The sequence below is a fragment of the Rhamphochromis sp. 'chilingali' genome (genome assembly GCF_963969265.1).
Source record: "Rhamphochromis sp. 'chilingali' genome assembly, chromosome: 9".
Lineage (NCBI taxonomy): Eukaryota > Metazoa > Chordata > Actinopteri > Cichliformes > Cichlidae > Rhamphochromis > Rhamphochromis sp. 'chilingali'.
This window is the reverse complement of record NC_137936.1, coordinates 36,868,578-36,892,602: the sequence shown is the minus strand read 5'-3', so window position 1 is coordinate 36,892,602 and position 24,025 is coordinate 36,868,578. Positions and strand designations below refer to the sequence as shown.

The 24,025-nt window shown below is 39.9% G+C and overlaps 2 protein-coding genes across 3 annotated transcripts in view; one reads left to right on the top strand and one right to left on the bottom strand.

Annotated features, from left to right (window-relative positions):
• Positions 1 to 1,764: 1,764 nt before the first annotated feature.
• Positions 1,765 to 18,425, bottom strand: psmf1 (proteasome inhibitor subunit 1). 2 transcript variants are annotated; one of them, XM_080890630.1, is made up of 8 exons: positions 18,286 to 18,425; positions 16,490 to 16,631; positions 15,138 to 15,290; positions 14,187 to 14,269; positions 13,592 to 13,789; positions 8,084 to 8,140; positions 5,943 to 6,104; positions 1,765 to 2,465 (listed from the first exon to the last, which is right to left on the bottom strand). In XM_080890630.1, the coding sequence occupies exons 2-8, from the start codon at positions 16,616 to 16,618 to the stop codon at positions 2,414 to 2,416; spliced, it is 834 nt and encodes a 277-aa protein (XP_080746756.1). In that variant the 5' UTR covers positions 16,619 to 16,631; positions 18,286 to 18,425; the 3' UTR covers positions 1,765 to 2,413. The 2 variants fall into 2 exon arrangements, with proteins under 2 accessions (XP_080746756.1, XP_080746755.1); XM_080890629.1 differs by lacking the exon at positions 18,286 to 18,425 and having other exon boundaries at positions 16,490 to 16,741.
• Positions 18,303 to 24,025, top strand: part of pigu (phosphatidylinositol glycan anchor biosynthesis, class U) — a 10,462-nt gene continuing 4,739 nt past the window's right edge. The window contains exons 1-8 of the mRNA XM_080890628.1: positions 18,303 to 18,485; positions 19,904 to 19,968; positions 20,844 to 20,903; positions 21,758 to 21,820; positions 22,017 to 22,126; positions 22,968 to 23,068; positions 23,274 to 23,371; positions 23,531 to 23,685. Of these exons, the coding sequence (XP_080746754.1) occupies positions 18,356 to 18,485; positions 19,904 to 19,968; positions 20,844 to 20,903; positions 21,758 to 21,820; positions 22,017 to 22,126; positions 22,968 to 23,068; positions 23,274 to 23,371; positions 23,531 to 23,685 (782 nt within the window). The 5' untranslated portion in view covers positions 18,303 to 18,355. The remainder of the gene's footprint in view (positions 18,486 to 19,903; positions 19,969 to 20,843; positions 20,904 to 21,757; positions 21,821 to 22,016; positions 22,127 to 22,967; positions 23,069 to 23,273; positions 23,372 to 23,530; positions 23,686 to 24,025) is intronic.

The following is a 24,025-nucleotide window of genomic DNA, read 5'->3' as shown; positions in this document are numbered from 1 at the left end:
TATTTATTTAAAAAACACGACCATTGGATAGTTAGTTAGTTCAAAATACTGCTACAAGAATTTTAAGGAAAACCAGGAGTGACATCACTGTGATTCTCTGCTCCCTGTGTTTGTTTCCAGAATTGAATAAAAAATATTCCTTACTGCCAGGGTTCTTTAGAATAAAAAAATATCCAAAATATTAATCAGTTCATCCAGGGCTGGCAGGGTACACCATGCACAGGTGACCTGACTATCACATAGAGACACAGGGAGCCACGGGTGATGAGAAATGAGCCTTGTGTGGTTCTAGAGCCACTGGTCTTCATCAGCTTTTCACCTTACATGTTTGCCATGAATCATTTTCTTTACAGGCCTTTTTTCTCTTCAAGAAACCAGCACTGTAAGAAAAAGTTGGTCCACAAACTTCCTCTTTAGCTCTGTATTGTTCATTAGTTTCAGCTCAACAAGCTGTTATTTCCCCTGCAGGCAGGCGACAAACAGCCATCTCCAGTCCTCTGCCCAGGGAGTGCTGAGAGGTAAATATAGCACAGGAAACTGATGCTCTGGTCACAGCAGCGCTCTCTCAGGTGCTTGTTAGAAGATTAAAAAAAAGGCACACAGTGTGAGACAGAAAAGGCCTGAAAACACAGAGTTTATAACAAGCTGTTTAAACTCCACGATCTGATGCTGAAGAGAAACGTCATCTCAGTCTGCAACCATGGTGACAGAGCCTCTGTTAAACTGAATGCTAATGTCAGTATGCTAATACTGATGTTTAACAGCTCCGAGGTTGGAAATTAAGTCAGTGCCACAACTGCAGTTCCTCTGCTGGCCACTTGAGGCTGCTTCCAACAGTGAGTCAGCATCTACTGTCTCCCACGTGAAAGTATCCAACCTTACAACTAAAATAAACTATTTTACAGCCTGACGTTGAAACTGTTTTAGACTCCATGAATGCGGTTTACCTTCTTAAAAACTTTGAGATGTGAACTCGTTATTGTTAAAATTATTAAAACTGTGGGCGATCGTGGCTCAAGAGTTGGGAGTTCGCCTTGTAATCGGAAGGTTGCCCAACAGTCTCGGTCGTTGTGTCCTTGGGCAAGACACTTCACCCGTTGCCTACTGGTGGTGGTCAGAGGGCCCGGTGGCACCAGTGTCCGGCAGCCTCGCCTCTGTCAGTGCGCCCCAGGGTGGCTGTGGCTACAATGTAGCTGCCATCACCAGTGTGTGAATGGGTGAATGACTGGATGTGTAAAGCGCTATATAAATACAGGCCATTTACCATTTAAATTTAGGCTATGGCTGCTTTGGTCGAGTCGACAGACATGGATCTCGACCTTAAGATCCCGATTGTGCTGTTGGCCCTCTGAGAACATTTTATTACCAATAATATGATTTGTGTTAGTTGTACTACAGCCTGTCCAAGGTACCTGTGATCCAGTTTTGGTGAGTAATTTTACACTATGAGTCAGATTGTGTTTCTCTGTGAACGCACCTGTACAGTTTTAGCTGGCCAAGCTAGCTCGCACTAATTGGTAAGTTAAAAAAAAAAATATGACGAAAACCCAAATTCCTGATTACTGTCAGGTACCAACACAGTAGCTACTGTAGAGGATGCAACAGTGGGTATGTCCATCTCTGATGTGCAGTTTATAGAAAAAAAAAAAAAGTTCAGTAACAAAAACCAGAGCATCTCATCAAAGGGTTTTTATTCAGTATATATTACTGAGATCATTAAATAGACTTGTTCAATTGACAACAATCTAAACACAAATAAAGAACCATGTTTCAGTGTTCTTTAATATTTTCACATCAAAAATGAAAAAGAAGAAGCACTCTTTTATTAATAAACTGGTAGATGGAGTTTGATGGGATCTATTATTTAGGAAGCAAAGGGCAGAGAGAGGGGTTTTCACTCGTACATGTTTTTAGATTTAAGCATCTCGGTGGTTCTGTTGATCAAAGGTGAGATTTTTCATTTATGCAGTAATCTCCAGACTCGCAGATCTCGCCCTGCAGCCAAATGTCACCTCATTACTTCACAAAATAATACTGCTCAGCAATGTTCAGATGTCAGTATAAAAGACAAAATATGAGTTTATTATGCGCGACCTTCATCTGTATGGCATTGTTCTTTTAGGGGCTCTTTTACATTGGAGCAACTTTTTCATTTCAAAGTCACGGATATTTGAGACAGCAGTAACTAGGTTTTTGTTATGTCAGTTTGCATCCTAAAGATTTAATTCATATGAAATGAGCAATCAGAAAACAAACCCTCCTTCTCAAAAAGAGAAAAATGAAAATCTTCAGGCCACAAACACGGATGAAACCAAACCCTCAGAGAGGAGAAGGCGGCTGCTATCGGCTGGAGGAAAAGATGCTGATGTAAATAGCAAACAGGAAGTAGAAAATCGGGAAACAATCCAGGGTACTACATGAACATGTCATCGTAGCCAGGAGGGGGCATGTGGTCTGGATCCGGCCTAAAAAACAAAAACAAGAGAAACACACAGAGCTGTTGTTACTGTAGCCAGTGGAAGGTGGGTGGTTCGATCCCCGACTCCTGCTGTGCACACGTCTTAAGTCTACTTGGGCAAGGATCGAGTGTGAGTGCACAGATTGGACATTAGGGGTGGGGGAAAAAATCGATACTGTGTAGTATCGTGATATTTTGTTTGCTAATAATGTATCGATACAGGGACAGCAGAAATCGATATTTTGTTACAAAAAAGGTTTTTGTGCTCTGACTTCAGAGCATGTTGATCCTTTTTCTGAGCAAGAATCCTGACATTCCTTCACTGTCCAAATGTGTTTAACTTGTTTTTTGGCAGCAATGAACATGACAGTTTACTTATTTTAATTTAAGACATGTTTTATTTTAATTAAGTTTAAAACTTTTTTATTTAATGTAAAATTATATTTTGTTTTAATTTACATTCAAATTCTTCAGTTGCTGAATGGGCTGCATAGTTTTCATAAATTGCATAGTTCAGAATAGCTATAATTGTACCAGATGGTTGCATTCAGTTAAGTTGGACTAGACTGTAATACAAACCATTCAGTTTGTCAACAATAAAACTGACTGAAATGAGAGAAAGACTGAGTGTGAGACTTTGTTATTAGATAAAATGAATATTGATAAAGTTTACCTTTATGTACAGAATCTGAATATTGCAAAATATTTTTAGAAAATTGCAATAATATCGTATCGTGCGTTAAGTATCGTGATAATATCGTATCGTGGGATATATGGTGATTCCCACCTCTATTGGACATAGATAAAAGTGCTGTATGAATGTGTGTGTGATTTGGTGAATGAGGAGTAACCAAGTGCTCAGCTGAATAAGAAGGTGCTGGCCCATTCACCATCGTCATATTTTATATACTGTCATTTTTTCACATTTTGTCTTATTTTTATTTTGACTCCTGGTGTTCAGGCTGAGGCCTGCAGGGCAGGGTTAGGTAATGGAGCAAATACACCGCCTGCCAATGATTAGTGGAGTCCACTGCCTGCTGTTGGACTGATTTTTGCTATTTTATTTGGAAAAGTTTTCGGTGTGTCTCCTTTATAATTCAAGATAATGCACAGTCAACCTGGAAAGCACAAAAGTTCTTGTTGCAGTGATTTCAGTTGTTCACAACACAAAGCAGAGGCTCTAACAATTAAACCCTCTTTAGTGCTTTCTGTCCTTTATTTTGGGCTGAAAAGCTTCATAACAGAAGCAGATTGAAAAACTGTGTATGCATTTCTGCACACTCACAGCACTTAAGGCTGCAAACAGAGGCATCCTTCATAGGGATGGGTATCGAAAACCGGTTCTTGTTGAGAACCGGTTCCCACTGTTTCAATTCCTTGGAATCGTTTGCCACTTTTAAAAACGATTCCCTTATCGATTCCAGTCGCCCCGAATGACGTCATCACGTTGAGTAGCGTCTTTTACCCAGTAGGAAACACGGCGCCTGAGCGGCACAAACGCTCAAAAGTTTGGTTACACTTTATGAGAAAGGATGACAACAGGGCAACGTGCAATACTTGCAAAGTAGAGATTTCATCAAAGGGAGGAAACACTATGAACATGCAAAAGCATTTGCTCAAAAAACACGCGATTGCTTTCAACGAATGTCGTGTTTTTGATCCGCTCCGGACTAGCGACGCTCAACCCAGCAGCAGCGGTAGCGTTTCCACGTCCTCTCCCGTTAATACTGCAGGTAACTAATCAATTAGCATTGCATATTATGTTAGCGCGATTTACCTTATTACAAAACCTGCTATTACTGTGCGTTGCATTTAGATAACCATGATGAGAGAGACAGAGTCTGGCTGGCTCAGATGCTGGCAGTTCTCGCTGCAGTCTACCGGTAGCGTCTCCTTTCAGGCCAGGATAGACGAATGTTACCCAGCAGTGTCTAAGTTTGTGGTCAAAGGCTTGCACCCATTTGCCACAGCAGATGCCCCCGATTTCACTTTGGTAAGTGAATGTGTTTAATTGTAGGCAGGGACATTACTGGATATTCTTGTGTAATTGCTACAGAATAATTTATGTTAAACTTTGTTATTGCTACAGGAGAATATTTATTTTATTATTTTACATATACATTTTTTTTTCCTGGGGACCCTGTGACACCCCATTGAAGAGCCGTAGGCTGTGGATCTCTTAAGATCTCACTGTTGGGTTTGTAAGGCCATGTTACTCCTAAATTTCTATCTTGTTCAAAGAGAAGATATAAAACACAGTTCTAAGCTAATTGACTTTAGTGTTCTCCTTTTAAAAAAAAAAAAGAATCGATAAGAGAATCGATAAGGAATCGAATCGTTAAACAGAATCGAAAATGGAATCGGAATCGTTAAAATCTTATCAATACCCATCCCTAATCCTTCATCTAATTATTTTCCTTATGGTTGTCTCATTTGTGAGTTTCATCTATATCAGTTTGGAGCTAGATAAATGCCAAGCAGGCGATTTTGCTTTGCTTCATTGCATTTGCTGAAAATGCTGCTGGGGACTCCTCTGCCTCTCCAGCAGGAACTTGAGCTGGACGGTCGCGGCTGTTGGACTGACACCGAGCGACTGGAACTTTAAACACACAATCTTACTACAGAACTAAGACGGGTTTTTTTTCCAGGACAACAGGCAACCTTTACTTGTTTATTAAATCTGGTTTATTAGTCTATTTAGCTATAGAGTCACTAAAATCTGTGTCTATAAATGAGGCTGGAAGGTGACTAATATACTTTTTTTTCTGTCATTATCTTCACGTTTATATCAAAAACAACAACTTTAAGGCAACTTTGCATGATTATCTAATAATCATGCAAAGTTTTATTTTACAATGAATCTTGAAAATGGCACCAAATGTTTCTGTAATACATAAGAAATTACACAACTGTTGTATTTAATTTGCTTCAAAGCTGCTTTCAATTTTCTTATTTGTTCTGTGAAGAATGTATCTTTCAGTGGAGTAAATCATACAAATCTAAGATGTTGTAACCATTATAAGCCTTTATTTGGATTGACACAGAGTCAAGAGCTGCCTCCATTATGTAAGGTGGCTCCTCAAAACTCTTTAAATTGCTAAAATGGAGAGGCCATCTGGTATTACTGAGATTAAAATGGGTGCAGCTTTGTTGTGTTTCATTTCTGCTGAATTAAATCTGGTGAAGCTGCAGCTGAGAAGTAAAAAAAAAAAAAAATCTTTAATAAGACCACTGACTGATTTAACGCTGCTCTTGGATTTGGATTTTTGATCAAGTCGAAAGATAAGATCTTTTTTTTTGAGAATTTATTTTATGTCGAAATTCAAAGTGTCTTTGACCCTTTGAGAGGTTCAGTGGAGCCTCACAGCTGAGGAGCTGTTACAGCCTGAATTAGTGCAGACAGATGGAGGCGTGTGTGTGTGTGTGTGTGTGTGTGTGTGTGTGTGTGTGTGTGTGTGTGTGTGTGTGTGTGTCTGTCTCTCACCCTGGTCTGTGACGTCCGACGGGTCCAAACGGATCGAAGCGAGCTCCTGGGGGAACGGCTCCAGGAGGCAGAATGTCTGGTATCCCACTAGACGGGTCAAAGCCAGAGCGAGGATAACCTGACCTCAAGGGGTCGACTATCATCCCACCACCACCACGAGAACTGAGGAGGGGAGGCGGAGTTCAGAGATTCAAGAGAAGGACACGTGTCAGCTGGTTGTGTTGACTTTGTCAAAGATAAACAGGCTACAGGTTTTATCTGAAAGTGTTTAAAAATAAATCACTAGTTAAGTAACATTAATGTTATTATAACATAAAAAAAAATCCTAAACAAGTTGTACTTTCATGATTGTAATGGATGACGACGGAGCTAAAAACCACCCACCGCGGAGCGGCGGTTTCAAAAGTATTATCCAGCTTACACCACGCTCGACATCCAAACAAGACTGTTTCAAAAACAGACGTCGTAAAGAGCTCCCCAGTACAGAAATCAAACCAAAGAACAAAACGCTAATACACACTAAACACAACAAATAAAGTCCACCTTGAGTTGGTTTTTAAACACGCCCACTTTATCAGTGTACTTGAAGCACAGGTTAGGGGGGATAACATCTTGCAACACAACCCAAAAACATATACAAATGGATGCCCTCTGCCCTTTTTACATTGTGTACATGTGCTGTGGGTCATACTGGATCACTTGGCTGCCATTAAAAACCTCTCATGGGCCTTATTGGCTCTTCTGCAGGGCTCGGCCAAAAGCTCACCTTGTAAGTGAACCAGAAAAATCTTAAGGTGGGGTTGAGTTTAGCAATTATTAAAAACTGTAAGAAAACTAGTTACATAATAGCTGCGACTCAGTTTGGAGATGTTTGCTTCGTTCGAGTCTGAAAAGGGAAGTTGATGTTAAGCAAACTTTATTTCTAATGGCCAGAAGGAGACGACTCCTGGTGGTTATAAAGAAGTCTGTGGGAAAACGGCACTCTCTGAGACCTCATTAAACACTTTCCTGGAGATTTCATGGGCTGAGTCGCCTGTTTCAGGTCATACTGAATAAAACGGGGAGATCATTTTGTAAATTATGGCCACTTTTAAAGAAAAATAAGAGGACTGTCCAGTGTTCGCCCATTACCTTCAGATTTGTCTGTTACTCTCATTAACCTTGCTAGTCTCATCTGGTTACACAACACTAAGTGCTGACAGCAAAAATAATTAGGGCGAGGTTTTAAGAGTGGGTGATGTCACAGTAACTATGTCCATCTTTTATAACATCTATACTGTAAAAAACAATGTGCCATCAGCCGCCTTCTGGACGGGCTAAATTTAGTCTCTAAAAACCATAAAGCACAAACATACCAACATTACAAACGTGACGAAAGCGCAACAAAGCAAGACAAGCATTGAGCAACTATGACCACAGGTGTGTTTTAACCAGGTTTTCATGTTTACATAGAAGCGAAGAGTCCCTGAATCATATATAGTGCGACTTGTAGAGATCTTTTAAAATGTTAATATCTTTTTCTGACTAAAATATGTTTGATTTTGAACCCTGTATGCTAAGCAATAGCTCTCTTTATGAAATTTATACTGGTGCCACTACCTGGACTAATTGTAGAAGAGTAATGCCTGCATACTCCTGGGGTAAAAATATCAATCAGTTATTAAAGGGCAGCTTTCAACAAAAACTTGGGTTTGATTAATTTGCTTTACTTCCACATTACAGTGAGGTATTTTGACAAGCTGATACTTAAAGCTACATATGGGGAAACAAGGAGATCAGATTAACCTTCAGTGATTTAAAAAGTGTCCTGGTGGAAGGTACTTCAATACAAAGCTTGTGTTAGCACAATAGAAAAGCTCGAGCTGATAAAAAATTAATGTTAAAACTAAACTTAGATTCTGAGTCTGCAGCTGCTTTTGTTTGTCATCTTTTCTGCGACTCTCTGACATCTGAGCTTAAAGCTTCGCTTTCAGCTGGACACGCGCCAGTAATCCAGAGCTGTCCGCTGCTGTGAGGGCCGACTGTTCATCCTCAAATCCCAGATTAGGGAAAACCCAGGAGAATGCTTAAATGCATGTCTGAGATTGAATTCCATAAACAGATTTAAAGGATTTAAACATGACAGGAAGAGACAGACTCACCCAAAGGGATCCAGATCTGCTCCTCCAGCTGCAAACGGAGGAACCATGGGGTCGGGCCTGAAACACACACACACACACACACACACACACACACACACACACACACACACACACACACACACACACACACACACACACACACACACACACACACACACACACACACACAAAAACATCAAAACCAGTTAAATACAGGATCAGTCTAACATCATTTTACAATGGAAAACAAACTACAACAGCTAGCAACGTGTCAAATACGTGAAACACAACCGACGATCTTCTTCACCAACATCTAATAAAAATAAATACTTTATTTATGCTCAAAATTCACCACTGCAAGAGCGAAAACAATAAAAACACCTTACAATAAAAGTAAAATTATAAAAATGTAAAAATCTTATATCATACAATGAGCAGCTTAAACGTAAAACGAATGTGTTATGAGGTGGTAAAGACTTTCTGTATGTGTCCATGTTTCTGAGGAGATAAAAGAGTGAGAAAAATGAGTTCGGCTGCATGTCCGCTAAGTGGTGCAGAGGATGGTCTGGGTCCATTAATTATCCATAGCCATTTACCACACACAGCCATGGTCATTTGGAGGACCTTCGTCAGTTGAGGAAGACATCCCAAGTGCGGTGATTCAAACTGAATTCAATGATATGACGAACTCTCTCAGGCATGTTAATGCATTCAGCATGCGCTTTAATATTCACGCCACTGAAACGCTCCTTCCCAGCAGCGTGTTCGAGAGGAGACTACTTTTCAATCACAATCCTTCCACATTTCTGGTTGCTGCCATGACAACGTCTGCAAGGAGCACATCAAACTCCACTAACGGTGTTCCCTCTGAGTCTTAATCAGCTCACCGAGCTCGTCCATATCACTGACTAAGTGCCTCACATTCCCCATGATAATCAGTGGGACAGTTCCAGCACTGAAACCCCGGCATTTCCTCCTTTGGTCCTCTGGGATAATAGTAGGACTTACTTCAGGCAGTCAAATTGTCAGGACAACCAGAAGGTGAAGATTCTCAGAGCGAAACGTAAAGAAAAATCTCTGGTGAAAAACACACTTGATGGATGCTCAATCATCCAGGGAAGAAAATCCCCAAAAGCTGATTCTGTTCATCTGGACGCAACGTTTTCAGTGGGAGAAACTTTTCGTCACTCATCCAGGTGACTTCTTCAGTCTCAGCTGACTGCAGGTTTCCCCAATCTTATAAAGTGTACATTTGCATAATGACTTAAACTAGCATAACTGAAGGAACAATGGGCTGGGAGGTCAGTTCCTTGATCATTAATATGTAAATTCTCAAGGAGGGGGCCTAAGGGTACATCTCTCACCATCATACAGTGCGGTGATCGCAGCCATTCCCCAACTCTCTGTGAATGGTACTCATGGACATTGATCAGTGGCCATTGATCACGGGCTTTGATCAGTGGTTGTTGATCAATGGTCATGTGAATTTGCATATCAATGATCAATTAACTGATCTGCCAGCCCATTGTTGGAAACAAAAGGTTTCTGCCACTGAAAACGTTACATCCAGATGAACAGAATCAACTTTTGTGGATTTCCAAAAAGAGCTGTGCCAGACGACCATATTAGGGAAATCCTCTCTTAGTGACATCATTTAGAGCCAAGAGTAGAAAAAATAGATCAGTTGTCATTTAGAGTGGTCTGAAAGCTGTACGTAATTGTACATACATGGACCTCATATAATTTGAACATTCCCTTTCCAGGCTTGTTTGAGACGACTGAATCTGGTTCTTTTTAGACATTAAAAATGCTCAACTTTGGGACGATAGTTGATGTAGAAAATTTAGTTTTATTGCATTTTGAATGCAGAATATTGATGTCCATTTGACAATCGCTAGCTGGTTCATTATTTTACATACATAGTTACCTTATTGATTATTAAAGTATTCGGATTCTGGTATATTTAAAAGAATGCAAAAATTTAAAAAAAATTACTTTTTAAAAGGCTTCCCAAATGTGAAAACTTTTGGGAAGTCAGCTTTTGGGAGACTGAAGGACTGAGGAGACACAGTAAAGGAGTTGTTAGCACTGTCACCTCACAACAGAAAGGTTCCTGGTTCAAATCCCAGCTGGACTTTTCTGATTGTAGTCTAAAGGACTTTAAGTGGTCAGCAAAAAGCAACATGTTTTAAGAATCTGCGAGTTTAACTTTTGAAAACTAATTCTGATTCTCTAACATTTCCTAGATGTTTGGGGGGTAACAGTTTCCATCTTAACAAAAACATGTTATCTATTTATTTTATAATTCTCATTTATTTATTGATCCTACAATCATTATTTCACTTTAACTGGATCCTGTAGCTTAGAATCATCAATGACTAATGTCATTTATAAAAGACAGTTGCTCTAAGAGTAACTTTAAAAATGGAAACACACAGGCATGCTTGATTCAGCTTCTAGTAAGACTGGTGGAGAGTCCCACATCTGATTCATCCAACCTTCAGGTCTTCAGGTTCTGCCCCCTCCCTTGTCTTGTCTTTGCTTTTGCCATCACTCTGCTTGTTTCTCTGAATTGTTACTCCCGAATCGTCTCTTAAGGATTCAGGAGTGCTTTCTTACTTTCTCTCCATTATCTTGGTCTGTTCTCCTCTTAACTTTTACTTTCTCCCATCTGTCACCGTTTCTCATCCTCATCTCCCTCCCCCTCTGTCTGCACCTCTCTCGGGACAAGGAGGTGACAGCAGGAGGTCGATAAAGTGCTGACATCATCTCACATCTCATCTGAGCGGGTCATGGCTAAGAGGACGGGGGAGGAAGAGGAGGAGGGAGATGAGATGAGGAGTGAAAGTCAGAGTGATTCTGTCTCGCAGCTCTCGCTCACACATGTGCTCATGTTTCCATCACTTCAGATGACGTTACACTGACTTCATTTCCAGGATAACCACATTTAACATCACCAAACAAAATGCGCATTTTTATCAGAAAATGCTGCCATAGGTTAAATTTAAAGTCACTTTTAGTGGATGTTAAAGATTTTCACGTTTACTATAAATAAACAATGAACGAATTAAAAAAAACAAAAAAACAACAACCCTGCTCTCTTCAGCTTTTGTTCTATCAAACATCACCCATTAAAACACCAGTATGTGCCAATGCACTGGTGTTTCTTAAAGTTAACTAGTTAAGCTTAGCCAGGTAGTGAACCACGTCTGCAGAGATGGACTAGAGTGAAATTAATCTAAGGGACTGTTTGGTTTATTCTTACTTTATTCTGACTAATGATTTCCTGCTAACATGGATAAATTGCACTCCATCTTATTTCACAAAATAAAATGTAAAAAAAGGACAGCTAATTTATCCAAGCTAACTTATTTGCTACATCTACCTGCCATTTTTCTATGACTACACTATAACATCTACTGTGACACACTAAGCAGATTTTTGCAGATGAGCTAAATTTAGCTCATCTGTTAGCACCATCCAACCACCCTGTGTTGGCTTTGCTTTGTGTCACTATGAATGACTAAAATAAATACTGTTCTAGACAGAAAGAAAGCTGTTGCCAAAACATTCTTTTCCACCAAAGAAAAATATGTTTAAACATTTTTAAATGGAGCTTAATTCATATCGTAAGTAGTTTTTAGTTTTTCAAATGTGTAGAATCATCAGGAAAATGCCAAGACATCTGTTACAAAAGGTAGCCCAGACTCCCTGCCTTAACTATATGCTGAGCAATCGTGCTTACTTACAGTCAGCCGCCCAAAGGTCCATTTTCAGTAAGGAAAAAAAACTCCTTAGTTAATATCAAAGACAAAAAAGTTAGGCGTGGTCACAGCCCTGACCTCAGCAAACGCTTTCTGATGCCTTTATCGGCTCAATCAGGTCAAACTGATTAAAACATGAATGTATTTGGTAAATTGTGGAAATTCTAATTTTCAGAAATGATGATTATCCAGGGTACGTTCACTAGGTAATGACAAGTTGTTAACCTGTGAGACGACAATATCCTCAGCTTGTAAGTCAGATGCACTCCGGTCTTATCACGTCTGTTTCAAAAGAGACTTAACACACCAGAGAGTGGCTCCATCCATCTTTGGTACTGTCTATAGCTACGACCATGGATCATGTTATTTAATGTAATTTGGCAAGCTACATAAAATAGTGCAGCGTAATAGTGCAGGACAGGTGCAGTATATCATCCCTGTTTTGGCTAATGGCCGCTTGCTTGCGGACTGTGAACAAATATGAGAAGGAGAGTGATGACTAGTGTTTCACTAAGAGCCTTCAGACCTCTTTTCTTTACAACACTGTGTCTGTACTTACTGCTCTCTGACTCGCCTCACCCTAACCTTACTCAAACCTTCTGCTTAGCCCACAGGGTTTTTATCTTTTTTTTAAATTGATTTTATCGTTAACTCTGTTTCCCTGGGTCTTTTCCTGTGTGTTATGAATAAATCTTCCTTTTTTGGTACCGGTAGTGGTTTCATTTTGTTGTATTTATCCGCAACACCTTAAAGGCCGATCCGTGAAAATACTGTCGGACATAAACCGGTCCGCGGCGCAAAAAAGGTTGGGGACCGCTGATATAGAGGATGTTACAAAGACACACACACTTATTACACTCACATTCATTCTCTGGACACTTACCAGAACGTTAAACTAAGTCTTTCCTTGTAATAATTAATTTATGGGAACTTGCTTTGTGTCCCCAGAAGGGAATGTATAAACAGATTTAGGTCCCTGAACATGAGTAAAACACACACACACACACACACACACACACACACACACACACACACACACACACACACAGCCTGAGCTCTGTCCTCATTTGCCAACAGATGCTCCGTCTAGACGTATTACAAGCCACAATCTCAGCACATCCAGGGGTGTGTGTGTGTGTGTATCAAATGCCAAAATGTCAGTCATAAATATTAATAACACGAGGCTCTGATGCCATGAAAATGTTAAGGATTACAACTTGTTGGTTGTTCATTGATTTTCCGTCATGTAGTTCTTTCCAAGTCTGCAAAGTGCAAACAAATCTAAAATCGTTCAAGGTTAAACTGGACTTTTAGACTGTTCGAATTTATTAAGTGAGTGAGTAATGCACATTAATGCACACAAAACCGGAAAACCTGAACAGGCCAGACTGCCAATGAATAGACTAAACTATATTCAGCCTGAGTAAAACTAGAAATACCACAAATATAAGGTTAAAACTTCATGAATGTACATTAGATTAATTACTTGATCCTATGCTGGTGGGAGAACCTCATTAATGAGCAAAAGTAGGTGGATATAGAAAAATTAGTAAGCAAGGCATTCGTTATTATCTCTATTTGACTCATAGTTTCAGGCAGTATCCTCTTTTTTCCACAAATGCAAAAGAGAGAGAAACCAGGAACATTACAAATATGTGCCAACCATAACTGTGTGTCACACATGACAGTAAAATGTACATATTTAACGATCAGTTCATGAGTTTTGTTGTAAAGTTTTGCATGCACAGTTTGTATCATCACCAACCAGTGAGGGTGTGTCCCCTGGCGAGGATTCCTGCTGGGAATACGGAGGGGGTCACTGTCCTCTCCTCTTCTTCTCTGCGCCTCCTCTTCCTCATCCCGCTGACTCTTCCTCTCTGCTCTCTGTCCGGTCGGTCTGTCCAGGGGGGGCAGCAGCTGAGTCTTCACCTTCTCTGACAAACTGTCTGCATCTTTGAACACACTGCAGAGAAGAGAGATGACTTCATTTATTTTTCAGCTCTATATGTTTATTTTCTGACTATACCAGAGTTGCTAAGCATGACTCACAATTCAAAATAATCTTTAGTTATCAAACAAACTGCCCTTCAAGGCCACCCTCCCTATCAGACAACATTTTTATAATAGGCTTTTTCCAACAAATAAAAGATTTCAACAACAAGTGGGTATCAATCTGAGATGACCTTAAAAGGCAGGCTGAGTATGAGGCATACTTTATTACTATTTATACATTTCTTCCTAAAGTTGGAAAGTTTGTCCCTTACAGGATCCAAAAGTCTAACACAACAATTATAATAATCAGAACAACATAAGACAACAGAATAAAAGCTTAATAAAGTAGAGCAGCTCAAAAAAATAACCTGTCAAATGTGTGAAGCTGGTCAGTGTTCACGTGGTCGTTGATGTTCACCGTTAAGTCCGACACCTGCTGTGTGCTGGAGTTCTACACACACACACACACACACACACACACACACACACACACACACACACACACACACACACACACACACACACACGATCCATTAAAAAGATAGATTAACATGGAGAATAATATCTCAACAAACTAGCAAATAATAAACTGAACCTAAATCATATTTTCTTATTTTACGCAACTGTGTGTCAGATCTTTGCATAGATCTACATTTCTCCAGTCTTACAGTGCAGTAATACGACCTGTATATGAATGACAAAAACTAAAACTCACTGAACTAAACACTAAACTAATCGAAACATTTTAATCGATACAAACTCGAATGACCGAAAAAAACACAAATTTAAAAGTAAAGTGTTTGCGACCTCACCCCTGGCTGCAGTGATGTCTGCTCTGAACATCAAGATTCAAACTTAGAAAATCTGACTTGATCCCTTTTAAGGCTTTTTATGGATCCTTACATCAGGACTGAAATGCAGGATAAACTGGTCGGTCTATATCAGTGCTCCAATGAAAAAAAATCTTCTTCTTAACCTCCTAAGACCTGAACTCTTTCATGGCATTTTAAATTTCTCTTTGCTATTTGGGCTGATTGGAACCTGATGAATTTAAAAACTAAGACTTACCAGATTTCTTTTTTTTTTTTACATAATTTTTGTTTCTGAGAAAAACGAGATCCACATAGGAGGACATTCGTTTTAAACTTTGATAGAACAGTGGCAGTATAACGTCCTCGTAATTATGCAAAATTTCAGGTTTCTGCTGTCATTAATAGAGGGAAAAAACCCACACACTACCATAATTTTTAAAGCACTATTTTAAATTGCCATTGTCTAGAAAACTAATTAAGATTCAAATCAAATGTTTATGTGCTTACCATCAGATTGAAGATCAAGGTGGAATCAACAGTGATTGCCTTGAGGAGCATTTGGGTGTCACTGTTGTTGGCTTTGTATCGCAGACTGTACAGCTCTTTGTTGTTACTCCAGTCAGCAGGCAGCAGCTCGGACTTCTTATCACTGCTGCGGGCCTGGAGCAGGAAGGTCACAGAGGCCGTGAAGACAGATAAAAACAAAGGGGGTCAATTCAATCAGAAACCTGCTTTTTCTTTTCACAATATTTGTTATCAGAATTTGGCCAGTTCACTGCAAATAACAAAACAATACATAAGAACTACAGCAAGAAATATGTGTTATTATTAGATATAACATATACTAATCTCATCACTAAGGTTGTAAGATTGTTGTAAAAAATTGTAAACATATTGCAGATTCTTGTGTTGCTGCAGTAAAACAGACTAAAACTAGCTAACATAAACAAGACTAACCCTATAATTAAAATGTGACAAAACAACATTGGTCAATAACGTAAAAATTCCACATAATAAAATAAAAAACGAACGTGGAAAAAATAAATATAATAATGATAATGATACACATAAAAATCCGGTAGAGTGAATTCATTTTTAGGTGCATAAAAATTTCTCATTATTTATATCTAAAGAAAAAAAAACTTTTCAACATGTCATCATGTTCAAAATAAAGAGAAATGTCTCATTTGGAACTGGGTCACTTTACTAAATGGTAGGTGTCATTCCAGAGTGTTTTTATGTAAAACAATCACACAGAGATGCCAAACGTTTCCCTTTTCACGTTAAATCTCATTATAAATGCTTCATTTTAAAAATAATACTGATTACCTGTTGATTTCTGTAAAATGAACAATGGGAGAGGGTGGAGGATAGCAAGGCTGCACACTAACACGAATCTGTGTCATAAACTCCCGTGGTGTTTCAGGATGACTGCCCCCAGTGGGTTAGCCAGCTAAAGATGACATGACAGTTTTGGTAAACTGTCCCTCTTAAAACAGATGCCGTCGAACTGAATATCAGCCATGACAGTTGGATTAAAGAAACCTAAAACGCATTTCTCATACTTTTAAATTCTTCGCGTTAACGTCAGCTTCACACGGGAGGTGATGCTTGTTTATGAAGCTATAGCTAATGTACATTGAGAATTACATACAGAACTCCCTTGGAAAAACCGACATTTTAAGAATTATTGGAATTACGGTCTGAAAAACATCGAAAACCACATACACAGAATCTTTTTGCTAATATTTAATTTGCATTCCACAATTTGGCGTAAGATTGATGTAAAAAGAAAATATTATCTTTGCCATAATGTGGGATAATTTAACACAAGATTTAGCTAAACTAAGCGAACTCACCTCGTCTCCTGAGCCGATGCACCTGTATCCGTTCTTTATCAACTCCCAGTGAACAAAACACACAACGGCGTCCTGCGGGCAGGTGATGTTACCTGCGACACAGGTGTACAACACCTCCAAGCCAGCCATGTTTTCCTTCAATCTGCCAACATCGGTACAGTTTCAGGCAAAAGAAATGAAAACGAAAGTCTGTGTAGCAGCTTCACTGAGTCAAGCTGCAGTTCGGTGCCAAGCAACAGGAACCGTTTCCGCTTCCCGGCTTTTCAGTTTAAAAGCACCAGAGAGCTGACCGAACGGTACATATCTGCAAATATCCAGTGATATTATGTGACGTAATGACCTTTTTTCATTAAGCTTTATTTCTATTTCATTTAGTATTTTTAGCTTCAATTAAGTTTCATTTTGATTCACTCTCAGATTAGGTTTTCTTATTTCAGTTCAGTTTTTCTTAGTTTCTTGGTTACTTTTACTATAATGTGAGTGTATTTGTAAGGGGGAAATTTAGACGAAGTATTAAAATACAAACTCAACTCTTCATGTCATGTAGGCATGAAATGTTGCGTTTTTCATCCTTACAAAACATGTGCACCAATGCACCAAACTAAAATATTTTTCTCATACCTGGGTTTTATTTTGTTTGGGTTAAATATAATAATGTTGAAATCGGCCCTACTTCAATTCATTGCATCTTAAAAGAGCTCATATCTCTGTATAACTGTTAATTTAAAACAGGGGCCTCAAACTCGCAGGCCGGGGGCCACTTGCAGCCCACGTCACCCCTACTTGGGGCGTGTATATTGACATGAAGAAATATAGTACAATTTGACCCTTGAAGTTATTTATTTATTTATTTATTTATTGTTAGGGTGCAATAAGTGCAATGTTAAAATAAGTTCCTTAAAAAGCAAAAAATGATTTTATATGAAAGCAATATGAGCAGAGAGTACAAACATGTTGAGGGATTGGCTGTGTTAGTTCAGTGAGAGTTATTTGTAAAGAAAACAGTTTTCACTAGCAGTCAAAAATCACTTATTTCTGCATTTTTATGTTGTTAAATAAATATAACAGAAATGCTGCCACGTGTCTGGCCAGAAAGAGAGTACCAATTTGTTTATTTGGCAGTTCAATGAAAGGCTTCAGTTAGTTAATAGTGAGGGAAGAAATGCGTTCACCTTTGCAATTTTATCTTGTTATACAATATTTGAAATTCAAAAACAAACTAAACACTACATTTTCTAAGATATTTGTGTGTTTTCTTGTTTGTTTGTTTTTGTACTCCTAGAACACTAAAGTGCTCTCCAATAAGATGACAATGCCAGCAGTGGCCTACAGCTTTAAGACCCCTGATCTAAAGAATAAAGATATGTACGCATCAAAAACACAAGCGATAATTTAAAAAAATCTAAAATGTCAGTTGATTAATTTTCAGACGGCATTTTATGCTTGTTATTGTATTATTTGTGTGAACCTATTTTAATGATCCCAACTTGATCAGGAAAAAAGTAAATTTATATTTTTAAACCGAGTCAATTTTGTTTTGATAAAACAAACGCAGGGTTAGCGGAAGCGCAGTGGTTCACTGTGTACGGCTTTTTGTTTTGATCCCATTCAAATAGCCTCCGGATGAAAACAACTATAGGACAATAAATGTTCCGCTTTGTGTGCTTACTCTGTTTGTGAGAGTGTGTTTCAAATGTAAAATGAATCATCAGTTGACATCAAGCAAGCGTGTAAAAAGATATCACATGCACCAAAAATTATCTATCTATCTATCTGGACTTTTGGTTCCCTCCCACCTTCCTTCACGTTTGGAGACTTGATTTCCCGTCGTGCACCTCGCAGGGCGGACAGCGCTTCCTTGTCAAGATGGCGGCTCCCTTGACTCTGCTGTTGATTGTGGCCGTTACGATCCGTGCCGCTTTGTTCCGGTCCAGTTTGGCGGAGCTGATTGCAGAGAGGGTGGAGGTGGTGTCGCCGATAACCGCCTGGAAGAGAGGTAAGCGCGGGTTCAGCGGTTTAGAGCCGCTGCGTTCCGTTCACGTCCGGGTCCCCTCACCTCTCTCTCATCCGCGCTGTTATCCGGTAACTCGGTCAAACCGGTTCAGCTGCAAAAATCAGCAGCTGAGACTCAAATTCAGAAAGTTCGGTGATGTTTTACTGACATTAAGCTAACAACGGACACGTTTTACTTTCTGTAGGGGAAGTGTTTCTTTGCTATTTCCAATGAATGGAGCTCAGTGGTTGTTTCTCTGTCAAACATCCATCGACCACCAATAATAATGACGACCAGAGTCTCTGCCAGCGGCTGAACAAAGATCTGCACAGTCTCTAGTATTTGTGGACCCCCTGTAAATGACCCCCCTCCTATGAGCCACATTCGTTTCCACGGGGTTATTTGCGCATAGTAAAGTAGACGTTACACCTGTAAAACATCTGGCTGACGTGTATAGTGTGTGTATAATGTTACATCAGCAAGTGTTTAAAAATTAATTTCCACAGCTACAGCCAATTTAAAATCACTACTTAGCCTAACAGGCACATGTCCCCCTGCCTTCAGGACCTGCTTGCTGTGAGGTGATGGTGCTAACAATTGCACCACCGTGCAGACACCCTAATTTGGACAAAAGTATACAAACAGACTGAAATATGTACACCCCCATGAATATTTGTTTAATTGCCCCTTAGCAACTGACTACCTCTTCTGTAATCATTGATTTATGAGGGCTCAAAAGTGATGGAGAAAATGCACATACCCCTGCCCCATGTGCTTCGATGGCCAGTAAATATCTGAGAATAATTAATGTACAAAAAAAATCTACTGGTTCACAGTGGGAGGCACTCACTGATTTGACTTTATTATTTGACAAATTTGTATCAGCTTTCCATTAGTTACCACAGACAAAGATTTTGTTTTAGATGAATTTGTGAAATATTAGTGGACTGTGTTTAAGTTTCCATTTAGCATATTATGACACGGTACCTGACAGGAGCCTGAGGTGCAGGTTTGCAGTCAATCTGAGGTTTTTCTGTAAAACACAAAACATGACCAACGTGCTGTGAGACTCGCACAGAAACACTTTGTGCATTTTTCATTACTCAGTTGTAACTGGAAGCTCTGGAACTGTTACTGTCAAGAGGAGGCATTCAAAGACAACAGCCCAGTGCTAATAAAAAATATTAAAAGTTGGAGATTTTAACAGAATTTATGATTTTGGCTTCTAACGATAGTGGAATAGAGAAAAATTAGTTTACAATGTCACTTCACTCTCGAAATTTCAGACCAAATTCACCAAGTTGAAGTTCCATAAATGCAAAAATAAACATTTTCCACAGTGACCAAAATAATTGTGGTTGTGATTTTTATTGTAATATAGCAGTCTTAAAACTGTTTCTCTGTTTGCTGTTTCTTTGCAGTTGTTGAAGGTTTGGCTCTACTTGATTTGGGGGTTTCACCATATTCTGGAGATGTTTTCCACGAGGTGAATCTCTCTCTAACACAAACACCTTTTACAAAGTCTGAGTGAACACTGAATGTATATTTGTACATTAACCTGAAAATAATCGGAAAATATGAAGGAGATGGTCTGGAAAACAAAGATGAAACATTCTAGATTCTCCTTATTTCTTGGTGAACCATCACAGTGGAGGGGATTAGAGACACAGGCAACATTTCTAGAAACTTCTTTCAACAAAAGGTCAGATTTCCACTGAAGCAGCATTCAGATAACACCCAGGTGAAAACTTTGCTTACTAAGCAGCTGTGTAATAGCAAGAACTTCATCATCAGAACAAAGTGAGAGTGTCAGAGTCAGATCTTCTGAGTGAGGAGGGGCCTCCTTAGAGTCGGGCCATGGCTGGACCAAAGGTTTCTAAGAGATTAAATAGATACTCTAAAACATCCAGAGCAGGGTAGGGTGAGCACATCAAACTTTGTTCACAGATAATCAACATCAACAAACACAAAATGTATTATATCAAGATCACAAGAATCAATCAGCTGCCTGTTTGTAGACTCAAAGGATGAGTAGCATCTGTAAACCACCTCTCGAATGTCACATTCACACCAACAAAGTGCTGGTGCTCAGTCTAAAACCAGTTCCATGCATTTCCAGGTGCCGTGTTGGTGGAAAACGGACAATAAATGTCTTATTTAATTATATAGACGTGCTGGGATGTTTCATTTGTTCCTGGTTCTTGATTTTTCCATGACATGCTTGCACCTCATAGGTGGTGTATTTCTACAACTGAGATCTGAGTCAGCAGAAAATTATTTAATGTGTCTGAAATCCACAAATGAGGCATGTTGATGTTTAGATGTTCATGTTGAATTCTCCTTCTGCTCTGATCCTTTCAGACTCCTCTCATCATCTACATGTTTCACTTTTTGGTGGACTACGCAGAGATCACATTTATGGTGAGTCTGAATACAAAACATCATTTTGAAGCATTTTTTTCTTTGGGGGCAGTCTCATTACTGGAGAGGGATGGCTGAGGTGGAGCGGACTTGTGCAGAGGATGGATAGGGAATATGGGTCTTGGCCAAGAGCTGCCAGGTGGGAGGAAAAGAGGAAGGACACAGAGAAGATTCAGAGATGTACTGAGGGAGGATGTTAGTGATCGAGTGACATGGAGGCAGATGATTGTGACAACCCCTAAAGAAGAAGGAGATAAAACTCTGAAGTGTGATCAAATTGATTGTAAAGCCACACACAAACCTCAAACCTTTTTGAGGCTGATGTTGATGAGAGCTGGTTCTCTGAGCACAACCCAGAACCTGAACGGCAGGTTTCAGTGTCAATCCACAGTTTTAAAGTCCAAAGGCATCAGCAGAGACACCAGGAGCGTGCTCGATGTTCGATGCCCACAGCATTATACATGAATTCATAAACCAGGATTCATCGTTAATGCAAAGGTTTAATGTGATTCCCAGTAACATCTGAGAGACCAGATTCAGCCCTGAAGTAGAGTGTCTCCACTCTCACCAAGAAAACAAGAGCTTCATGGCCACACTAATACGATCTTCACTTATCATGAGCCGTGTTCACCATATTAACCTCCTCGCTACTTTCCATAAAATAGAGATTTTGGGGTGGAGGGCACAGTGGAGGACACCCAGCTCTTATCACAGAGGACCAGGCACAAGGGTCAGAACAGATTTCCCTCAGAGCTTCTTGAAAATAGCAGACATCAGAGTGAGATGACCTTGAAGTGGAAATGCAGCAAATGTTAAATCAGGCATACTTCATTTTACCGTTTCTGTCTCCTCAGCTGGCCGACGTGATCACCGCTGTGGCTCTTTACATGGCAGTGAAGGAGTACAACAAACAAGTGGTGAGAACACATCAAAATACACAGTTTAAATACTTATGTGTAGAGAAGTAGGGTTGGCCTAAACTCCCAAACCCCGTCTCTAATAATGAACAGGAGTAACTTCAGCTCACGTGTTCTGTGTGAGACCTTTGTGTTTGGGGCTCTGTGTGTCTGCATCTGTTTCTTTTTCATATATTTGTCTTTGATGCCATTTCAGTTCAGAAAGCAGAAGTTTGCTTTGGAGGCCGACCGATACCCCATGGACTCTCTGGAGCTCATCAGAAGCCCCAAAGAAATGTACTACGTCCCTCTGAAAGTAGCCATGTTGTAAGTACCATCACTCATACTGCACACAAGTCGCACCTATAGAAATTCTCTCCTGCCAGATTCAGCTTCTTAAATTTCATCTTCTTACCCAGAATAACAAAGGTGTCACCACTCGGGCTCTTCCAGCTGCGAAGTTTATTATTTATTCTTGAGGCGACTGTTGTTGTGATTCGATGCTGTATAAATAAAACTGAATTGAATTCGGGGTCTAAAATGAATTCATATAAACTTGCTCAGTTACAGTGAACACCATCACTCACCCACAAAACACAAAAATTCAGTCTCCACAAAAATGTCCAAACGATCCCGGATGAGCCCCCACTTATGTCCCAACTCAAAAGCCAAAACATAAATAAGGAGACGAACACCAGAATGTCAGTGAGAAAGAGGTTTATCTTGGCTAAAGTGGCTGCTACCACCCAGGCAAAGACTAGTGAGCCTCCCTAAAAGCCTGCTGCAGGTATGCTTTCATCCACACCTGACTAAGTGTGGTCAGTTAGCACCAGCTGAACACACTGAGGAGATTAGGGGCTGCAGAGGGACGTAACAATGACTAGATTATAAAATAATGATCATTTCCAGTTGATAAGAATCACGTTTTAGCCTCTCAAGTTGTGAATGTTGTAAATAGCTGTGAGGAAAAGCTTCATCCAGACGATTGATAAAATTTCAGTATCACCTTGTGGAGGAGAACGCTTCACCTTCTCCGCTCTGAGGTTAAATTTGAGAAAATCCAGGGAAAACGGACAACGCACTGTATCTCCTGAAAATTCTCCTGTTTGTTTTCAGTTTATTTACTTATTTAGTTACTAATAATTGTTCTTTGCTTCTTTTCGCACAGTTACCTGCTGAACCCGTTCACCATCTTATCCTGTGTCGCCAAGTCGACTTGTGGCCTGAACAACGCCGTGCTCGCCCTCTTCTTCCTCTCCACAATAAAAGGTACACTTCAGATCTTCGTCTCGTGTTTGTGTCCGAGCAGGAAGTGACTGTTTCCTGCTGATCCCATTCGTTGGCTCTGCTGAAGCTTTTTTTTTAATTACATCAGAGGAACGTGAATCACTTTGCTTTTATTTAAATGTCGTTTTTTAGAAGTTTGCTGTGGTTTTATCAGGTTCTAAAAAATTTGCCTTCTTTGTTTTTTCAGGAAATGTCTTACTGAGTGCCATATTCCTCTGCTTGGCCACTTATCAGTCCATCTATCCCATCACCCTGTGCGCTCCTGCCATGCTGTATTTTATGCAGGTTTGTCATCTATGAATGGAAGCAGATATTTCATTGTTTTAAATGTTTTATTTTCTCTCTGCTCTCACTTTTCTTTTGTCTTTTCCTTTGCTTGTTTGTTTCCGTTCCTTCGAGCATCATTGCTGGGATTTATCCACCTCCCTGTCTCTGCTCTTCCAGCGTCAGTACATCCCAGTGAATTTCCGTCGGGTCAGCTTCTGGTGGTTCATCGTGCAGTATCTCTTCATGTACCTCGGCAGCTTGTTTGTCCTCATCTGTCTCTCCTTTTTCCTGCTCGGCTCCTGGGACTACCTGCCCTCCGTCTACGGCTTCATGTGAGTAAAGAAAAGAAACGGCGGGGCTGAGGAGCTTTGTCTTCATGTAGTTTCTCTCAGGCACGCGTTCCCGAGTTTGTGGCAAAAGTGCTGAAGACAAGAAAGATAAAAATGAGTGAATTTGGCCTCACTCGGGATTATTCATGTCTCAGACAGCCAGTCGTAGACTGTGCTAAAATCCAAACCTCACCAGCTCTTAAAGCCATCCGAGAGTCGACAAAATCCAAGCTGCTCCTCAAAGTCGAGCACCTTGACCTAAAGCAGCAGTTAGAACCACCCAAGAGAGCAGGAGAGGAGCTGGAAGCCATGAATTGGCATAAAATAAAAGCACCGATGTCTC

Coding starts and splice junctions, on each gene's coding strand:
- psmf1 (XM_080890630.1), bottom strand. CDS start 16,618: ATGGCTGGCTTGGAGGTGTTGTACACCTGTGTCGCAGGTAACATCACC. Junction 15,291..16,489: donor GCATCGGCTCAGGAGACGAG/GTGAGTTCGCTT, acceptor TTCCTGCTCCAG/GCCCGCAGCAGTGATAAGAA. Junction 8,141..13,591: donor CAGGGGACACACCCTCACTG/GTTGGTGATGAT, acceptor TGTGTGTTTCAG/GCCCGACCCCATGGTTCCTC.